The sequence below is a fragment of the Danio aesculapii genome, chromosome 10 (assembly GCF_903798145.1).
Source record: "Danio aesculapii chromosome 10, fDanAes4.1, whole genome shotgun sequence".
NCBI classification, from domain to species: Eukaryota; Metazoa; Chordata; class Actinopteri; order Cypriniformes; family Danionidae; genus Danio; species Danio aesculapii.
The window spans coordinates 15,161,391-15,181,532 of NC_079444.1; the positions used below are offsets into that span (position 1 = coordinate 15,161,391).

General features: G+C 36.1%; 1 protein-coding gene across 8 annotated transcripts in view; it reads right to left on the reverse strand.

Moving 5' to 3' along the window:
• Positions 1 to 10,091: 10,091 nt before the first annotated feature.
• LOC130235728 (pro-neuregulin-1, membrane-bound isoform-like) overlaps positions 10,092 to 20,142 on the reverse strand; it is a 196,319-nt gene continuing 186,268 nt past the window's right edge. For 6 of the 8 annotated variants that reach the window (XM_056466158.1, XM_056466154.1, XM_056466156.1 and 3 more), the window contains 5 exons: positions 17,482 to 17,584; positions 17,228 to 17,342; positions 15,787 to 15,914; positions 15,295 to 15,495; positions 10,092 to 13,097 (listed from right to left, as the gene is read on the reverse strand). In XM_056466158.1, coding sequence (XP_056322133.1) covers positions 12,446 to 13,097; positions 15,295 to 15,495; positions 15,787 to 15,914; positions 17,228 to 17,342; positions 17,482 to 17,584 — 1,199 coding nt within the window. In that variant the 3' untranslated portion in view covers positions 10,092 to 12,445. The remainder of the gene's footprint in view (positions 13,098 to 15,294; positions 15,496 to 15,786; positions 15,915 to 17,227; positions 17,343 to 17,481; positions 17,585 to 20,142) is intronic. The other 2 variants (XM_056466155.1, XM_056466157.1) reach the window with 1 other exon arrangement.

The following is a 20,142-nucleotide window of genomic DNA, read 5'->3' on the forward strand; positions in this document are numbered from 1 at the left end:
TTGATCCCAATTAAATGCTTTGAAAAACTGGGCCCAGAAGAGATGGATTAAACCAGTGTTTAACCACGTTCTTGGAGGACCACCAACACTGCATGTTTTGGATTTCTCCTTTGTCTATTATACCCATTACAGGTCTTTCAGTATGTGCTAATGAGCTGATAATAAGAATTAGGTGTGCTTGGTGAATGAGACACGGAAAATGTGCAGAGCTGATGGTCCTCCAGAAACGTGGTTGAGAAACACTGGATTAAACCATTATTGATGTACTGCACAGGTGTCAAACTTAGTTCCTGAGGGCCACAGCTCTGCATCGTTTAGGTCCTACCCTAATTAAACACACCTAAGCAAACTAATTGAGTGCTTTAGGCTTGTTTGATACATACAGATGTTGAAGTTGAAGCTGGGCTGGAACTAAACTCTGCAGTGCTGCGGCCCTCTGGGAATTGAGTTTGACACCCCTTCTGTACAGATAACTTACAGTATGAGGATTTTGTGGGATTCTAAGGTTTGGGCACCATTTACTTGGAATCCACTGACCAACAGAGCTGTGTTGTGCAGAAGAAAGTCTGAATAGTCTGAAACAGAATGAAAGTGATGACAGAACTGTCATTAAAATGAATGGAATCCTGGCAGACCAGTCACAGGCTGATTGAAAGCTATTTCAAACATCTGAGATATCTGATCCACATACCGGATGACATTAAAGAGTTTCTATCCCGTGACAGTTAAATCATCATTCTTTGTTCTACAGTACAGTACAGTACATACTGTAGTGCAGAGACATTCCTGTCACGTTTTAAAATGTATGATGTTGCTTATGTGGCAGTGCCTTTTAGAAAGTTTTTATTCATGATAACCTGGTTATTTACTCAAGAACAAGAAACTTAAGAGGATTAATTCAATCAGCTATTGCTGCAGTACTACTAATACACTAAAACTACACTAATTTTACTTTCATTTTTTGATCTGTACAGTCTCAGACATCCAAAAGTTTTCACTGTGATGGTATCCTTTCAAACGGCACTCAAATGTACCTTTTAAGGAACAATATGAATCTTTTAGGCACCAACATAAACTCCAACCTAAAAAGTACAAAAGTAAACGTTGTGAAAAAAATAACAGCAGTGACAGCTTTTGCACCTTTATTTCTGAGGGTGTGACATTTAGACATTTATGTCCTGTTTCTACTGAGTGATACAGTATGGTATGGGTCGGTATGGGTCACCTTTTGGCCCGTTTCCACTGAGTGGTATGGTACGGTACGGTTCTGTACGCTTTTATGGCTGTTTCCACTGTCAAAAGACATACATAACCAAACCTACTACAATACTACTTTACGTACAATACTACTTTTTCAGCACCCTTTCGAACGAGTACCAAACATGAGAAATGGTACCAACTACACACGCAGCTGAACGCTGATTGGTTACAATGAATTGGCCAGAATGAAAACAAAGGAACCACCATGTTTTAAATACACAGCTGAGACATTACACCATAATACTATATGCATATAAAAATGAACCATGGTCGACCCGAGCTCAAACAAACCTTGTCGTTGTCTTGATGTACAGCCACAAAGCCAAGAAGAACAAAATCTCCCATGTCCTGTTGCTGTTATGTTCTTATGCGAGCGGTTTTTGCTTTCTCCAGGGAGCTCACGATCGCATCTGTATTTGATATAACGAACTTCTTGAGCTGATGATAATAATGTGTGTGTGATTATTGAAGTGTCTTCGACGTCTGATCCTTTCAGAAAAGAAAAGGACAAACACGAGAGTGAAGCGTGAAAAAAAAAAGGAGAAGCCAGACAAAACACAGGAGCAAATTGTTTATGCAACCTGAATCATGATCAAACTGCCATGTTTGTCATCACCTTTTGGACTATTATGAACTCGGAATGACGGAATCACTTTCTAACAGAGGTTACATGTGCTGCTGAAGATTTTAGACACAGATGAGAGGTTTGCTCTGACTGTAGGCTATGTTGCGTGTTGTTTTTGAACCCAAATAAGGACTAAATGTATGCTGTGTGTAGTTTTTCTGTAATTGATAATATATCAGAGACTGTAAGGCTCTCTATGTGTTCATTTTTGTTGCATTTATGTATTTATTTTATATAATCGCAGACATTACAGTAGGCTATTTCGCACTGTCGTTGATCTGCAGTTATAGTCAAATCATGTTTATAAAAAAGTTAGTAATAAACATTTAAACACAAGTATTTATATGTTTAAAGCATCTGTTTTGTGAGAAGAGCTTCTCACATGATATTTGAACAACCCATACAGCTTCACTGTAGACACTCATTCGAGCGAGAATGACGTCAACTGAAACTCTGTCATACACCACGACCACCAAAAGGGTACCCTTGGTAGTGGAAATGCAAGCCTGATAAAGGTACTGACCCGTACCGTACTGTACCAGTCAGTGGAAACGGGCCATTAGGCACCAACATAGACCCTTTAAGTACAAAAGTTAACGTTGTGAAAAAAACTTTTGCACCTTTATTTCTGAGGGTGTGACATTTAGACATTTATGGCCCGTTTCCACTGAGTGGTACAGTATGGTACAGGTCGGTACGGGTCACCGTTATCAGGCTTGCTTTTACACTGTTAAAAGGGTACAAGTGGTAAGTTTCAGTCAACATCACTCTCGCTCGAGAAAATGTCAAAGTAAAGCTGTACTGGACGTTCACATATCATATGAGAAGCATTTCTCACAAAACAGATGCTTTATACACACAAATACTTCTGTATAAATGTTTATTACTAACCTTTCTATGAACATGATTTAATTATAACTGCAGATCAATGATAGGGTAAAATAGCCTACTGTAACGTCTGCGATTACATAAAATAAATAAATAAATGCAACATATATGAACACATACAGACCCTTACAGTCTCTGAAATGTTATCAATTACTGAAAAACTACACAGCATACATTTAGTCCTTATTTAGGTTCAAAAACCACACGCAACATACAACCTACAGTCAGTGGAAACCTCTCATATGTGTCTTTAATCTTCACCAGCACATGTAACCTCTGTTAGAAAGGAATTCCATCATTCCGAGTTTATAATAGTCCAAAAGGTCATGATTATATTTAAACATGGCAGTTTGTTCATGTTTTAGGTTGCTGAAAGAATCATTTGTTCCTTTGTTTTTTCCGGTTTCACCTTTGTTTTTCACGTGTCAGTCTTGCATTTGTTCGTTGAACGGATAATTGAATTGAATGGTTGTTCACAGTAATTTGACAAATTTTATATCTTTATAGTTTCACACATTGATATAAGGTAAATGACATTATAAAAATGTCACATCTAATAAAGGTCTAAAAATAAATTTGGGCTGTCATTCACTCAAAAAATTACGCTGTTTGTTCAAACTGCTTAATTTAAATGAGCTGAAACAACTGAATTCTTGGGGTTTTTTGGGACAACTTAATTGTTTTGTTTAATACACTTAATACTGTAAAAACGAATGTAATTCCTTTATGTTGTCTTAGAAACGTAATTCTTTTAACACAAATTGATGTGTGGAACCAGCATGTTTTACAGTATTGAAAATCTAATACAAATCTAATAATAGCCCAAAACTACACTCGTCATCATATAACAATGAATGACTACATACAGTTCAAGTCAGAATTATTAGCCCCCCAGAATTATTAGCTCCCCTGTTTATTTTTTCCCCAATTTCTGTTTAACGGAGAGCAGATTTTTTCAACACATTTCTAAACATAATAGTTTTAATAACTCATTTCTAATAACTGATTTATTTTATCTTTGCCAAGATGACAGTAAATAATATTTTACTAGATATTTTTCAAGACACTTCTATACAGCTTAAAGTGACATTTAAAGGCTTAACTAGGTTAATTAGGTTAACTAGGCAAGTTAGGGTAATTAGGCAAGTTATGATGGATTGTTCTGTAGACTATCGAAAAAATATAGCTAATGGGGGCTAATAATTTTGACTTTAAAATTGTTTTTAAAAAATTTCAAAAGGGGGCTAATAATTTTGACCAACTGTATGTGACTGTAACGCCATTTCCGCTTTGTAGTGATCAGTTTTGTGCTGGGCTAGAAACAGCTGATCGATGTAAATTTCCCAACTACAGCGGGACTTCCTGCCATTTCTAAAAACCACAATAATGAACATCTTTAGGTAAACTATTTATCTTGGCCCATAATCACTTGTGCACAAATTCTTCTCTGGGTTTTTCCTGTTTCAGCAAAACTACAAGAAGTGCTCTCGTTAATGCCAAACATGCCAGAAATGCCATTTACATCCTTGCCTGGGGTGTGTGTCAACATGGCTTTTACTTCAAACCAACAATTTAACTGGAAAATCGTAATGTTTTGAAACCCTGAACTGCATTGTTACAGTAGAAACATTCCGAAACACTGTTCAAATTATGCTGAAACTAATGCTGTAAACTATGTAGGAAATGAGGACATTTTAATCTTACGAGTAAGAACAGCAAAAGAAAAAAAGGAACAAGATACCAAAATGGTATTTTCAGTCTGATGCCATAGGAGAATTTTTCAATGAAGAGTTCTTGAAAGAAGCATTTTTGTCCTCGGTGTTTAAGAACATTACAAAGCTAAAGAATTTTCACTATAAAGAACCTTCCATGAAAAGAAAATCTTTCATGGAAATTAATGTTTATTTTTTATTGAGCGTAATGAGGCTGCACAGTGGTAGCACGTTCGCCTCACAGCAAGAAGGTCGCTGGTTCGAGCCTCGGCTCAGTCAGTTGGCATTTCTATGTGAAGTTTGAATGTTCTCCCTGTATTTGCGCGGGTTTCCTCCGGGAGCTCCAGTTTCCCCCACAAGTCCAAAAACATGCGGTACAGGTGAATTGGGTAGGCTAAACTGTCTGTTGTGTATGTGTGTGAATGAGTGTGTATGGATGTTTCCCAGTGATGGGTTGCAGCTGGAAATGCATCCACTGTGTAAAGCATATGCTGGATAAGTTGGTGGTCCATTCCACTGTGGCGACCCCAGATTAATCAAGGGACTAAGCTGAAAAGAAATGAATGAACTTAATGAATAGAGCTTTTGATCCTTATAAAAAATTAACATTTTTATTAGGTGTAGATATAATAAACAAACTTATTTAAAGTATTAATAATATGAGGAGATTGCTGATATCTTATTAAATTTTCTATCTTTAAAAAGCTGAGGCATAATGAAAGTAGTTACACAATGCATCAGTGGGGAGTACTTGTGTAGTTTGGTGAAAACATTTTTTTTTCTTTTTAGTTTTGACCAGTAAGTGGCGAATTGAAGATGGTCTGATCTGCCTTTGGTGGATATTGTTGGTGGCATCTTAGTGTGTTATTGAAACACAGCATATGGAGTGAGGTGTTTTAGGACGTTACAGAGGTGGCATTGTCACCAAATTTCTAGAGCTCAAGGTGATGGTAACAGTGGCACTAAGTCTCACTCTCATTCATTCATTTTCCTTCGGCTTTAGTCCTTTATTTATTATGGGTCATCACGGCAGAATGAACCGCCAACTTATCCAGCATATGTTTTACACAGCGAATGGCCTTCCAGCTGGAACCCAGTACTGGGAAACACCCACCCACCCACACACACACACACACACACACACACACACACACACACACACACACACACACACACACACACACACTATGGCCAGTTTAGTTTCTTCAATTAACCTGTACTGCATGCCTTTGGACTGTGGGGGAAACCGGAGCACCCGGAGGAAACTCACGCGAACACAAGGAAAACATGCAAACTTCACACAGAAATGCCAACTGACCCCGCTGGGACTTGAACCATAATCTCTTGCACTGCAACAATCTCTCAGGTTTGCTGATATATAGCCATATCAAAGTGCACCATTTATTATATGGCTCACTGGAATACTATTCCAGTAGGTCAATCATGACATCCCAAGGTGTGTTAATCCCAGATAGCAATCACTGAAACTAATTAACACAGGCTTAGCCGAGTATTACAAATAATTTTGACTGTTAGTAAGCATATTCAAACCCATATATATATACATATATATATATATATATATATATATATATATATATATATATATATATATATATATATATATATATATATATATATATATATATATACACGCTGATCTGTCATGTCTCTGTTTCTCACCGTTTGGTGCCATCTCCTGACTAAATGAGTAGGGATGTACCCATCACAATACTTGGATCGGATATCGGTTCGATATTGCATATTTTTGCTGGATGCGGTATCAGCCAGCTGGTACTGATCCAATTCCAATCTGTGGCATGAGCGCTATATTCTGTGTAAATTTATAAGCCAACAAAGCCATGAAGGTATCATTATAAGGACTTAGAAAGTTGTCATGTAGGCCTACTATATCCCAAATGTTCTGAAGCCATTCTACAGTTTAATGTGAAGTATATGAATATTCAAGTAGTTAAATTCATGTTCAGGTCAGCGCTTCCCGCCGCTGCACCTGCCAATCATTCTCCATTTATTTACAATTCAAAGTTCATGGAAACTGAAAAAACTTTCTCCAAGACTGTTTGTTCCTGCTAGTTTAAATAATCAGGGGAGAAATGCATTTAGTTTTGCATTACATGGGTTCATTTTGACCTGCAACATGGAGTTTATTGCTGTTTCTAAATCATGTTGTGCTGTGTCTGTTAGATCAGCAGATCGCATTAGCTACAGTGGAGTAGAGAGGGTTATTACCTGCTCTTCACACACAAAATAGGCCTACCTGAAATGTTTAATTAAAAAAGACTGAGTAATACATGTTCAGTGTTAGTGAGTAACTAGTTACATGTAACGCGTTACGTAATTTATTACAAAATAAAAGTAACAGTAATTTGTTACAGTTACTAAGAAAAGAATGTGTAACTAAATTACAGTTACTTATGAAAATGTTAAAGATTACAAATGGGGTAACATCTAAAATATTCTTTAAAAATCTGGGATATGTTGAATAATATCAATTTGTTGCTTTGCCTGTTTTTGATATGCACAATGCCTTCTGCTGAGGCCATTTTTTAAAGCGGTGCTATTCTGATGCTTTTGATTGGTTTTCTGGTTTGAATTTGCAGCTGAAATCATTAGGCTACAATGTTAGGCTACTACAAGTGCTGCCACCATAGCGAGTGATAAAAATGCATTTCATTGCTGGAACGGTAAAAATCATTTCACTCTAAAATCCAAGAAGGGCTCATATATAACAGTTCAGTGCAAAATTTGTTTGCCAGCTGTTAAAATATGTTCGACATCGAAGTCTGCAATGTCAAACCCGAGAAAGCATCTGCAGTTATGTAACCTAGCCTTTCTTTATTTTATAAAAGCAAATGCTTCAGTCATTAACGTGAGTGTACAGAAATAAAAACCAACCCTTTCATTTCGAATGATATATTATGACTCACAAAGTTATCGATTTGTGAAATTCAGGACACCAACAGACTCCTCTGGCCATAGCGAGTTTCAGTATTCTCAGTAGCGTGTCCCTCAGTACCATGTCCCCCGTAGGGCTGCGCGCTGTGTCTCAGTGATGCATCAAATGCTTCATTCATGCACTGGCTGCGCAGACACAACATGTGCTGCTCCGTAAAATTATTTTTTTCACAGTTTCTGTTCTTTCAACCTTTTGACTGAGTTTATTCTTCCGAGGTGAATACTTTCAGTGACGCGAATAGTTTGTAAAACCAGGCTCATTGTGTTCAAAGTAGTTGATCAAATATAATAAAAGTGAAACTGATGGGTGCAATATGGATTGTCATTAACAGAAAATGATTACGCCTAATATAGGCTACTCTGAAATTGTGAATATTATTTATATTATTGTATTATATTTATTATTATTGTGTCATTTTATTTATATTAATAATTTACTTAACAGACCTGTTTGTCCGTTTGTAAACTGAAACAGTCTATAAGCAGACCTTGTTTTGAACTTCACCTCAAATCTTTTTGTTTATTTTGTTGATAACTGTCCAACACAAAATACACTGAAAAAAACAACAAATTATACAAAACTAAAACAAAACAAAACTCGTTTCAAAAAGATAATTTTTCAGACATGCTTTCAGTTTCTCCATCTTCTCCTTATTAAAAAAGGAAAACATATGCTGGACAACAGATTATCTCAATGTCATAACGATTGCTCAAATAATGTAGTCTAATTTACAGCAAGTGTCATGTTTTCAGTAACATTGTGTCATCTGTCATATACAGTAGGCTTATAGGTCTGTTATTTTAACTAGAGAAGATATATTATTTAAGCTTAAGCGTCACAGCGTCACAGTATCGGAATCAGATCTGTATCGGTCGATACTCAGAATTTCGGTATCGGGATCGGATCGGTTCCAAAAAATGGTACCAGTGCATCCCTATAAATAAGTAAGTTAGTGTAAGCCACATTCAGCTGTTTTCTTTCTTCAAGCTTTACATCTAATGAAAGAGTAAATTATTTTAGCTCAAACCAATGTTTTGTGTCTGATTGTTTACTTTTGTGGTAAGTAGCCATGTAATAAGCAGAATAATGTACATCTGGACAAATTTTATAATTTTTTATGCAAATGTTAATCATTTATTGTACATTATCTCATGCATATTACAAGTTGAGTCTATACCCAGCAAACACACAACATCATAAGACGTTAATATTAGATTAGTTTTAGGTCATGACATCAGATGACCAAAATTTATTATCTAGCCAGCATCTAAGGACCATGTTATTTTGACGTCCAATAACGACATCAAATTATGTTAATATTTGGTTGATTTTAGGTTGTGTTGGAAAGTGACCAAACTCCAACATCTGATAGATGTCAGTGGTAACGTCCAGACAATGTCAAGGTGTAACATGATTAGATGTTGATATTTGGTTGATTTTAGGTTGGCATGACGTTGGGTTCTGATGTCAACTTGATTTTCTTTTCCAAACACAATCCAAACAAAAAGGGTATGTTGTTAATATGACGTCATGTTGACGTCCTGTGCCTGCAGGGTAGTCATCTGTGAATACTTGACGTTGTCTGTACCAGTCCAAATGCATCTACTGTATTATCCATAATTTTTCAGTCAGCATATTATTTTAAACTAACTTATTAAACTAAATACTACTAATGTTCTTGCAATGGGTTCCTAAAGCATTAAATCCTTTAATGTGAATGTTGATTTAATAAATATTTCTTTGTCTAGTCCTTTGCTTTATATCGTCACAAGTTTCATATACAGTTGGTCAGAATTATTAGCCTCCTTTGATTTTTTTTTTCTTTTAAAAATATTTTTCAAATGATGTTTAACAGAGCAAGGAGACTTTCACAGTATGTCTGATTATATTTTTTTTCTCCTGGAGAAAGTTTGTTTATTTTGGCTAGTCTACAGACCATCATTATCCCATCGTTATACAATAACTTGCCTAATTACCCTAATTTGCCTAGTAAACCTAATTAACCCATTTAAGCTTTTAAACGTCACTTTAAGCTGTATAGAAGTGTCTTGAAAAATATTATTTACTATTATCATCACAAAGATAAATAAATCAGTTATTAGAAATGAGTTATTAAAACTATTATGTTTAGAAATGTGCTGAAAAAATCTGCTCTCCATCAAACAGAAATTGGTGAAAAAAATGAACAGGGTGGGGGGCTAATAATTCAGGGGGGCTTATAATTCTGACTTCAACTGTAGGCCTACTGCAGTGGACTTTGTGTGACCATACATACCAAACTTTGCCAATATGCTGAAGAATTGTAGAGATGAGTCCTTATTTCTAGTTTTGCCATCCTTACTGTGAAATTGCCATGTAGCACAAACAGTGTGGCACATCAAAATCACTTTTTACCCAATTATGTCACCTAAGAAATCTTGGATCTTATTGGATTTCTTTGCACCCACCTGGCCAGCCAGCGAGCACGGAATAAATAAGGAACGAAATAAATCTGAAAGCGCAAACTGTTCAAAGCCAATAAATGTGTCTGAGTTAGGACTGCCATCTAACTTTTGCAACTCGTTTAAAGAGCTTACCACTTTTTACAGAATAAGACACTGCAAAAATAAAGAGATGCAACACAAAGAAAAGCTCTCACAGCGATCAGATATTTTATAGAGTTGTTTACACAAGAGCAGATGAAAATTAACATTTTGTTCTCAGATAGGATGTGGTCATGTCTTGATCGACATGGCTGACCATGCTTGTTTTGCGTTTTGTGTGTGTGTGTTGTGCACATGCCCGTGTTTGTCCTCCTGTGCTCATGCAGATATCCGAACCACTTCATTTTTTTTCTCTCTCTCTATGAAAAGCATCTGTCCTGTGCTTCATATCTTCATTAGCAATGTAGTTATCGAACAATAAGCCCAAATCTGCTATGCTGGAACATCGATGCATTTAAAGATCAGACGTCTTATACTGTACCTTGTTAGGAATATTTCTGCATAAGTATTAACCATAAAAACAATATTAAACGAACAGCCATTTCTGAAAGCATGTTGATGATCACGATGATGATGAAATGGTGGAAGCTTTAAACCATCTGTCAGCACATTGTTATTAAAAAAAATAAAATCAGAACAACTCAAGGCTGGTCTGAATAGTTGCATCAAATGTTAAAAGCATCAGAACAAAGGCATTTTTTAAGTGTCCCAGAAGCAGTTCAGCTCATTTTAATCGTACAATCAGGTTCATGTATATTTGTCAAGGTGAACATTTATTGTTTCTGAATTAGAGTTTGAATAACAGAATGTTAGATAACAAGAGTCTAGGCTTAAAAGGCAAAAGAACACACAAATATATCATGGAGTGATGAGAAGAAAAAATAAGAAAGAACAGCCTGATCTCACAAAGAAACGTAAGTATTTTAGTATTTTACGTTTTGTCAGTTTAGTGGCTAATTTGTACGCGTTCGTACGATTTTAAAATAGAGATGTGGCACATAACCCCACCCATAACCCCAACCGTCATTGGGTGATGAGCAAATCGTACTAAACTGTACGAATTAGATTGTACGAATTCATACGAATTAGCCACTAAATCAAAAAGTTATAAATTGCCGTGAGATTGCGTTGGAAAGAACAAAAGAAAAAAAAAGATATATATTTTTATGCACCCAATTTTTTTCTCTTAATATCGCTGCTATTAAAATATATTTATGTATTTATAAATGCTAGATTCCATAAGGTCCAAATAATAAATAAATAAATAACAAATAAATAAAGAAAATAAATACAATAAAATGGGCCACATTTCATGAATGAAAAAAAATGTTGGGGGGGGGAGGCCTTCACAATCTAGAGCGTGAGCTTTATATGGGCTCCATGGTAAGAGTGTTATTTGTGTAACCAGTTCTTCGCGTTAGCAAGATAGACTGTCTAAGGATATTGTGGGTAAAACCTTGTGAATACATACGTTTCTGTAGTGACGCAAACATAAAATACTGTACAACAGGTGATTTGTTTCTCTTTAAATGATCACACATATGCACGTAATAAACATGACACAAAGGAAAGCTTTGAATATAATGTAACATTCTACATGGATAGGACAAACGTTAAAACAAAATGATCTGGACAATAACTAATAAAATAAAATATAGGAATAAAAATGATGTCAGTATCATAAAAGTGGTGCTAGAACTTCCCTTGAGAAGCCAATCGACATAGTGAGCCATATATTCAGTCATGATTCAGAAAACATCAAATCTAACGTCTGCTACACCTATAATATCGAACGGAATAATGTGATTATATTGGATTAATAGCTGATTGTACATTGTGAATGTATTTGGAGCATGTCTAGAGCTTTTTGAATTGTCTTGTTTTTAGTTTGCAGCAGCCTCACATATTTGAAATCAAAACGCAAATAATTATCAATGCAAAATAGAAACCTCCAGGTTTTCAATCCTGGTCCTGGCGACCCACAGCTCTCTTATCAGAAACAGTTCAGTTCATGAAGCTGATGATATGAATCGGTGGGTTAAATAAGACAGAATTAAAGCAAAATGCGAAAGTGGGTTCCCATTCTCAGGACTGAAAAACACTAGGTCAGAGGATCCTGACGCAAATTTACACTTTAATCCGAACACAAGAATTCAGACATGGAGTGCTGGTGGATTTTTTTTCTTCTTCTCTTAGTCACAGAATTTATATAGTGGCTTCAAAGTCATGAATATATGGCCCAGTGTCATAATGCAGTTCTTGTTTTTCAAAACTGAAATTAAAAGGCACCATTTATTATATTTTTTCTGCCATTGAAATACTGTGACCTCAGCTACATGTGAATGGCACTTTTTTTCCATGACACACACATTGTCCACGTTATAAAAGTCTTTGTTTTTACTACATCGCTAAAATAAAAGTCGACGTTTTTCTTTCGCAAATACTTAATTATAGAAAATAAAGGTTTAGTGGTGATTTGTTTTTCTTCTTGGATGCATTTTCACACAGCTATAGGATCCTGGTTGGCCATGACGGCTGTTAGTCTGCTCTGCAGCTCGTGTTGCGGTGAGAGGTGCAGCGCGGGGTTAGTTCTGCTGCCCTCTAGCCCGTCCAGAACAAGCGCACCAGCGGCCAGAGGGTTCTGTAAGCCCAGAAACGGCGTGTCCTCTCCCACCCGTTCATCCTCGGTCTCGCTCTCTGAGCTGCTGCTCTCTGAGTTACTGCCACTAACCGCTTGCTCAGGCGCCGCTTGACCACTCGGTTGAGTTCTAGCAGCGCTGGGGCTGTGCGGGGCGGAGGACGGGACAGATGTGCTTTTGTACTGCTCTGAACTCTCAAACTCCTCTTCTATATGCAGCGGGCTGGGTGGAGGGCTGGGGATGTCCAGGCCGTGATTGTAGTGGGCGGAGTTACGGAGATTATGGCCTGATTTATGGCCCTGGGTTGAAGCAGATTTGTCACGCAGGATGGGTGGTGTCCGGAACAGCAGAGGACGCTCCTCTTCTCCTGAGGGACTGGTTAACATGGATGGGACGGAGGTTGCCAGGCTGGAGAGAGGAGCTGACATCTCTGAGGGAGGAGAGGTCGGCGTCACCGGCGAGAGAAGCCCCACGGGGGACAGATGGGTGGGGGTAGTCATGGCTGAAACATACCTGGTGGAGGAAACAGGTTTTTTTACAAAGCATGTCATATTAATGCCTCAAGGCAAGGCAAGTTTATTTATATAGCACATTTCATACACAGTGGCTATACAAAGTCCTTTACATAAACAAGAACATTGTTGATCCAAGGATCCAAGAATATCACCATTGATTTAAAAGTATTGGAGAAGCTTCTATACCATAGATCTTGATTCCTGGAGGGCCACAGCTTTGCACAGTTTTGCTCCAACCCTAATCAAACACTGCTGATTCAACTACCAAAGGTGTTCAAGACTACTAGAGACTATTAAACAGGTGTCAGTTGGAGGTGGTTGGAGCTAAACTATGCAGAGCTGTGGCCCTCTAGGAATTGAGTATGAGACCATTGTTCTATACTCTAATTCCAACTTGCTTCAACACACCTGCCAGGAACTTTGTAGTATACCTAGTATACCTAGTATACTTGATTAGCTGATTCAGGCGTGTCTAATTTGGGTTGGAGATAAAATCTGCAGGACACCGGTCCTCTAGGACCGAGTTTGGGCAACCCTGCTCTAAACAATGGCCGGTTATTTCAAACCAGTTCTGCGTGTAATAGGGACTAATCCAACTGCTGAGTTAATTTTTAAAAATTAAATTAATAACACCAAATTTAACCCAATGTCTGGGTTAGTCCATATTTTACCCAGTTTGGGTTTTAAAAAAACCCCAGCATTTCTTAGAGTGTATGAAACCGTATCACGCTACAGTAAAATACAGTTAAAGTCAGAATTATTAGCCTCCCTAAATTATTAGCCCCCCTGTTTATTTTTTCCTCAATTTCTATTTAACGGAGAGCAAATTTTTTCAACATTTCTAAACATAATTATCTTTGCCATGATGACAGTAAATAATATTTTACTAGATATTTTTCAAGACATTTCTATACAGCTTAAAGTGACATTTAAAGGCTTAACTAGGTTAATTAGGTTAACTAGGCAGGATAGGGTAATAAGGCAATTATCAAATATAAAATAATATTGTATAATGATGGTTTGTTCTGTAGACTATCGAAAAAAAAAATAGCTTTAAGGGGCTAATAATTTTTAACTTAAAATCGTTTAAAAAAAATTAAAACTGCTTTTATTCTTGCAGAAATAAAACAAGTAAGTCTTTCTCTAGAAGAAAAAATATTATCAGACATACTGTGAAAATTTCCTTGTTCTGTTAAACATTTGGGAAATATTTGAAGAAGAAAAAAATTTCAAAGGAGGTTTAATAATTCTGATTTCAACTATAACGACCTGGTGCTGAAGACCCCAACGTGTGTTTAAAGTACATGTGTTCAATTGAGCTCCTGGAGGGCCAGTTTCATGCTAATTTAGCATGCTACTATCAACTCCAATAAACTTGCTTAATCTTGGTGCAATTAGTTATTAATCATACTGTGTATGATTGTAGTTTCTGCATGAACATTATTCCCAGGTCAGATTGAATGACAATGAATGACAAACACACAAGGAAACACATTTGGAGTTTTGATGTCGTCCATTAATAGTAAAATATTATTTACTGTCATCATGGCAAAGATAAAATTAATCAGTTATTAGAAATCAGTTATTAAAATAATAATTAACAATTCTAATAAATCAGGGGGTTAATAATTCTGACTTCAACTGTACAAGAACTTAGTTATAGGAGCTAGCCACCAGGCCCAGACCCCAAATAACTATTTTTCCCCAGTTCATTTTCCTGGTTACATTCACACCATCAGCAGGAACTCTGAAGTGATGTACAGTAAACTGACCAACAGCGACATCAAGCATTCAAAAAGGAGGACTAAATTACCTACAATTTAATTTTAATGCTACATACAGTACTCAGCATTTGAAGTGGATCAAACCCTTTCATCAAAGTTGTCCCAAGACTACTGAACGACCCATTATTGTCTTAGGACAATTCTGAAAAACATTTTTGATCCACTTCAAATGTTGACTCCTGTATAATCAAAGCTGAGAAAAGAGTACAACAGGCAAAGTTGATTGTAGCTTTTTGAATGTGTATGTCTTGAAAAACTTGTAAAACTTCTTGTCCCTAGAATTAAAATCCTTAACATTTCTGTGGATGTAACTTCACTAATAGTTCTGTAACTTGTGAACTGTAAGTTCCTCTGGTATGAAAGCCCCTATAATCAGTAAAGAGAAAGTGAATCCTGCAAGAGTAATGGTACCTCTCGCTGTAAGGGGAGTCTCTGTTGGAGCCCTGAGTTTCTCTGGAGTTCTTTAGGTAATCATTGAGCTGATGGACACCTCCAGTAGCGTTCAGACGCCCCCTGTGACTTGGTGTCCCATGCCGACAGTTCTCGTCTGATGGCTTCATCAGGACTGCATGACTATCAGAAACCACACTCTCTGCTTTACCATTACTCCAGCTGTGAGAAAACAAAGACAAAGCTACTCTTTACACTTGTGTTCTTCAAATTCAAATTAATTTTCTTCATTTCTTCATCTTTATTACTACAGCAGTGGTACACAGCAATAATTGATTATTAGTTTTAACTCTTTTAAAGCATTCGATGTAGAATGACTTGCAGTTTACCTAAAATTTCACTTACTGTAAAGCTGCTTGCAATTTTTCAATAATACTTGGTGTTAGATTGCATGCTTCGCAATTTCTTGCTAGTAATGTTGTGTTATGCTTAAGATTTGGGATTTTACTTTACCATTGGCTGGATGAGTGAGTGATGGCTGTGGACGGATGTGTTGGTGATGTGAACTCATTTGTGGAGAGTGATGTTTCCGCTTCTTTGTCTGTCATATGAGCTGGGACAGGATTCGTCGGCATGTAATGCTGAAAACAAATGCCAAATAATTGATTGTTGTATCACAGTTTTTCTTTTACCACATACTATAATACACTTGTCTTTATTTGCTTCTAATGTGATTTCTATGTATAGAACTTCACTTTTGTAAATATTTATTGATAAATACACCAAAATAGGACATATTTTCTTTGATTCTCACACAAATGGTGCAATCATTTCTTAAAATGAAGACAAAATTAAGAAGTTTATTAAGATCATCTGGCTCCAGCATCATTGCTGGGTGATTTTATTATATCAAGCATCATCCACTGTGAAAAATGTTGTCCCAATGTAACCCAGCCAGTCCTACACCACCCAACCCGCTACACGCTGGGATCGAACCGGCGTCCTTCCGCATGAGAGTCAGTTACTCTAACAAGGAGGCTAAATACCATGGCCTCTAGCGTCTGTCCCCTCGGTTACACCAACACAAATCAATAAAATTAACATTAAATTTAAGTGGATTGATCATAAAACAAGTCAATTGTCCCAAAAAAGAACAACAGCTTAAAAATTGAGTTGTTTTAACTCATTTTTAAAGATGTAGTTTGAACAAGCAGCAAAAGTCAACCCAGGCTCATTCTGAAAACGTACCTCTATATACATTTCTTGAGAGTGACAAATACATTTCAGGAGCTACTATGTTTTTGTATTTGTTTTTTTGTTGCATAAATCCACCAGAGGCTGCAGTCGACTGACTGTTTGACTGACTGAATGACTGACCGATCAACTGACCCACCCATACCAGCCACCATTTCACTCTAAAATTTCTGGAGACCGCAGAGGGATGGATGGATGTGGCTTAGTGTCGGGGGGCTGAGTAACTATGCACCAGGTTTCAGGAGGCCGCTGCGATCGGATACTATACCAAAGTCAGCGACCCGGTGGTGTTACAGACTGTACCAAAAAGCTGAGGTGAAATTACGGGAGTTTTCTGGGAGAAATAACAAAATGGGAAAAACGGGAGTACTGGCAGGTAACAAAATGGGAAAAACAGGAGTACTGGCAGGTATGGACCCACCCTCCTTCACTCGAACCCCGTCATCGGGGTCAACTGTCATCGGAGCCGTCTATATAGAGATGAGCGGGCAGCTAGTAAGCACGAAAAAGAATGGCGTCATACCACCCCGTAGCGTTCGTTTTAAATGCAGCCATATATACTTCTGGTTACATAATTCTCTATCTCCTGAAATGTATATAGGGCTACGTTTTCAGAATGAGCCTATGTTGGCAAAAGTCATTTTTTGAGTGTACCATCCTATCTTGCTAATTGTCTAGTCTGTGCATTGACGATACTCACATTGACCAGCTGCAGGTTTTCGGGTGGAGGGTGAGGGTGTTGAGGGCCTTTGGCTGCGGCGTTTCGCTCTCGTAAACTCTGTCGCAAACGATCATGCAGCTTTTTCCGCTGTTTCCTACATGCGTAAAAAACAGCTCTTAGATGGCAGGACATTGTATTTCAACAACTATCAATAATTCATATGATTCATTTTAGTTTTTGAGTACAACATTAGTACAAACTAACTAAAACAGACATTTCAAAAAAGGAATTACTTTGTTTTGCAGTAAGCCACCACACACATGATGCCAACAACTAGAAGAGCGATGCAGATGCCTGTTATAGTCAAAACGCGTTTCTGATAGAGCTCCTCAGCTTCTGGAAGAGAGGACAGACTGCTTTTGAAGCGTCCAGGTAAAACACACACACCCATCACACACATCTCAGTCACATTCGTACTTGGAATATTTTAAACAGCGATGTTAGCAATGGTTTCCAAGTAAGAACAGAAGCTGTCACACATGTTTGTTTCCAGTGACACTTTAAATTAGAAAGGGTTTAATGCTACTGGGACACACAGATGTTTATTGATCTCAGGATGGAGTTTTCGCTGAGAGGGGCGGGAGGAGACAACAGGACGTGTTAATTCAAGGTCAGTTCAGAATCATCATGTCATTGCAAATGACATGAAATGCAAACCCTGCAGGGCCCGAGGGCTCTGGGATGTCTTTAACACTAAACAGTCATGCATTTCACTCATTTCATTATGAGGTTTAGATCACGACATTGAATGACTGAATTTATTGAAGCCTTCAGCGAATAAAAGAACTGATTCACATTTGGTGTTCTTGTATTGTTGATTTGTTGGTCTATTCGTGTTTATAGGTAGATATGAAATGCTGAAGGCTTTAATAAAAAGTCATGAATTGGTAGCAGCGCAAACTCACAGGCTGGTAAGACAAATAAAAATGAAGTCTATTATTTAACACTAAAGATCCTATGAAATTTCTTCACAAGCACAATTTTCTTGTGTTGATGTACATGTTTGAGTAGTTTACATGTCATTCATGAACTATTTTGCTTAGAATTGGTAAAAAACATGAATAATTTTAGCAGAAATAGACTTTAAATTACTACAATACCAACACACTAAGAAAAAAATGGCCCTTGTTGTTTGCAGTGTTGGAGAAAGTTACTTTAGAAAGTAATGCATTACAATAATGAGTTACTCCCTAAAAAAGTAACTAGTTGCATTACTTAGTTACTTTTTATGGAAAGTAATGTGCTACTTTACTTTTGAGTTACTTTTTTTATACCTGGCTGAGGCTTGATCTCTTTCAGATCTTGCAGGGTATTTTTCTTTTTTTTTTATAGAGAAGCTCTGCATTTAACAACACACTTTCTAATTATAATGTTACCTTTTGAGAACTTTCTGATGCCGTATATAAAGATTAATGAAAGTTAAAAATCAATGTGTTTGCTACTTTTGTATTTTTTGTCTTATTGCTTCAGTAAAATCACTGTCCATTGAGACAATCTCTTTTTCTTCCATGCGTTGAGAATACTTACATTACAGAAATGTAAGGCTTTGCCATTTTGGTTTCTGTCTGTTCCCGCGGGGAGCTCACTCTCTTAAGAGTGTAATTCAATGTGATTACACTAATTTCTATTTCAGCAAATAATTTTTTAAAAGCGAAAGTTACATTTTTAAAAAAGTAACTCAAATATTATTACTTAATTTTTAAATTAATATGTTACATTACTTGTTACTTAGAAAAGTAATATTATTAAGTAACTCGCATTACTTGTAATGCGTTACGCCAACACTAATTACAAACATGAGAACATTTTCTGTAATAATGTTTAACAAATATTTTGTCCGTAAATTTGAGAAAATGTCTACAAATTAAACATTTTAAATAAATAAATGTAAAAAATGCTGATAATTTTTTAACAAATTACTTATATATATATATATATATATATATATATATATATATATATATATATATATATATATATATATATATATATATATATATATATATATATATATATATATATATATATATATATATATATATATATATTTAAAAACGTTTACAATGCTCTTAAACGGTTAACAAAAAGTTTCTTTTTTTTTACTCTTTGCAGCTTTCTTTGCAGTTTACCTCAAGTTTATATTATAAAGGGTAAAACCAGATTTGAGTAATTTGGTATATTAAAAGGATAGTTACTTACAGTGCTCAGCTTATATAAGTACACCCCTCACAAATCTATCTTTTAAATCAATATTTTTATTTTGAAGCTATACAATATGATATTTGTGCATATACATTAGATTAGTCAGTACTGAAGCCAAATCAGGAGCTTATCTAACAAAATAACTTACGATAACGGTTCAAAAACTCGTACACCCAAATTTATATGATATAAAAAATATTAAATACAAATTTTAAAAAGAGAAAAAAATAAAGAGAAGCAAAAAAACGGAAAAAAAAAATGTTGAAATTTTGTAGGTTGTAATTTTTTTGTAATATTTTGCTTGAATTTAATTGTATTATCTTTTAATTTCTAAATATGTTTGGTGACTAAAATATTATTTTAATAAATATATCTGCTTAATAAATCTGATTTGTTTAAATGCACCAAAATACATGCCTATATTCACTGAGAAATGGATCAAAATATTGATTTTCAAAATGGGGTGTACTCAATTATGCTGAGCATTATATTACAAACCTTTATGAGTTTCTTTCTTCTGTTGAACACACTGAATTGAAAAGAAGATATTTTGAAGAAAGCTGGAAACCAGTAACCATTGACCTCTACAGTATTTGTTTTTGCTACTATGGAAGTCAGTGGTTACAGGTTTTTATGTTTATTCGTAATATCTTCTTTATAAGCATTTAATTGGTCATTAAACTGTATACGCC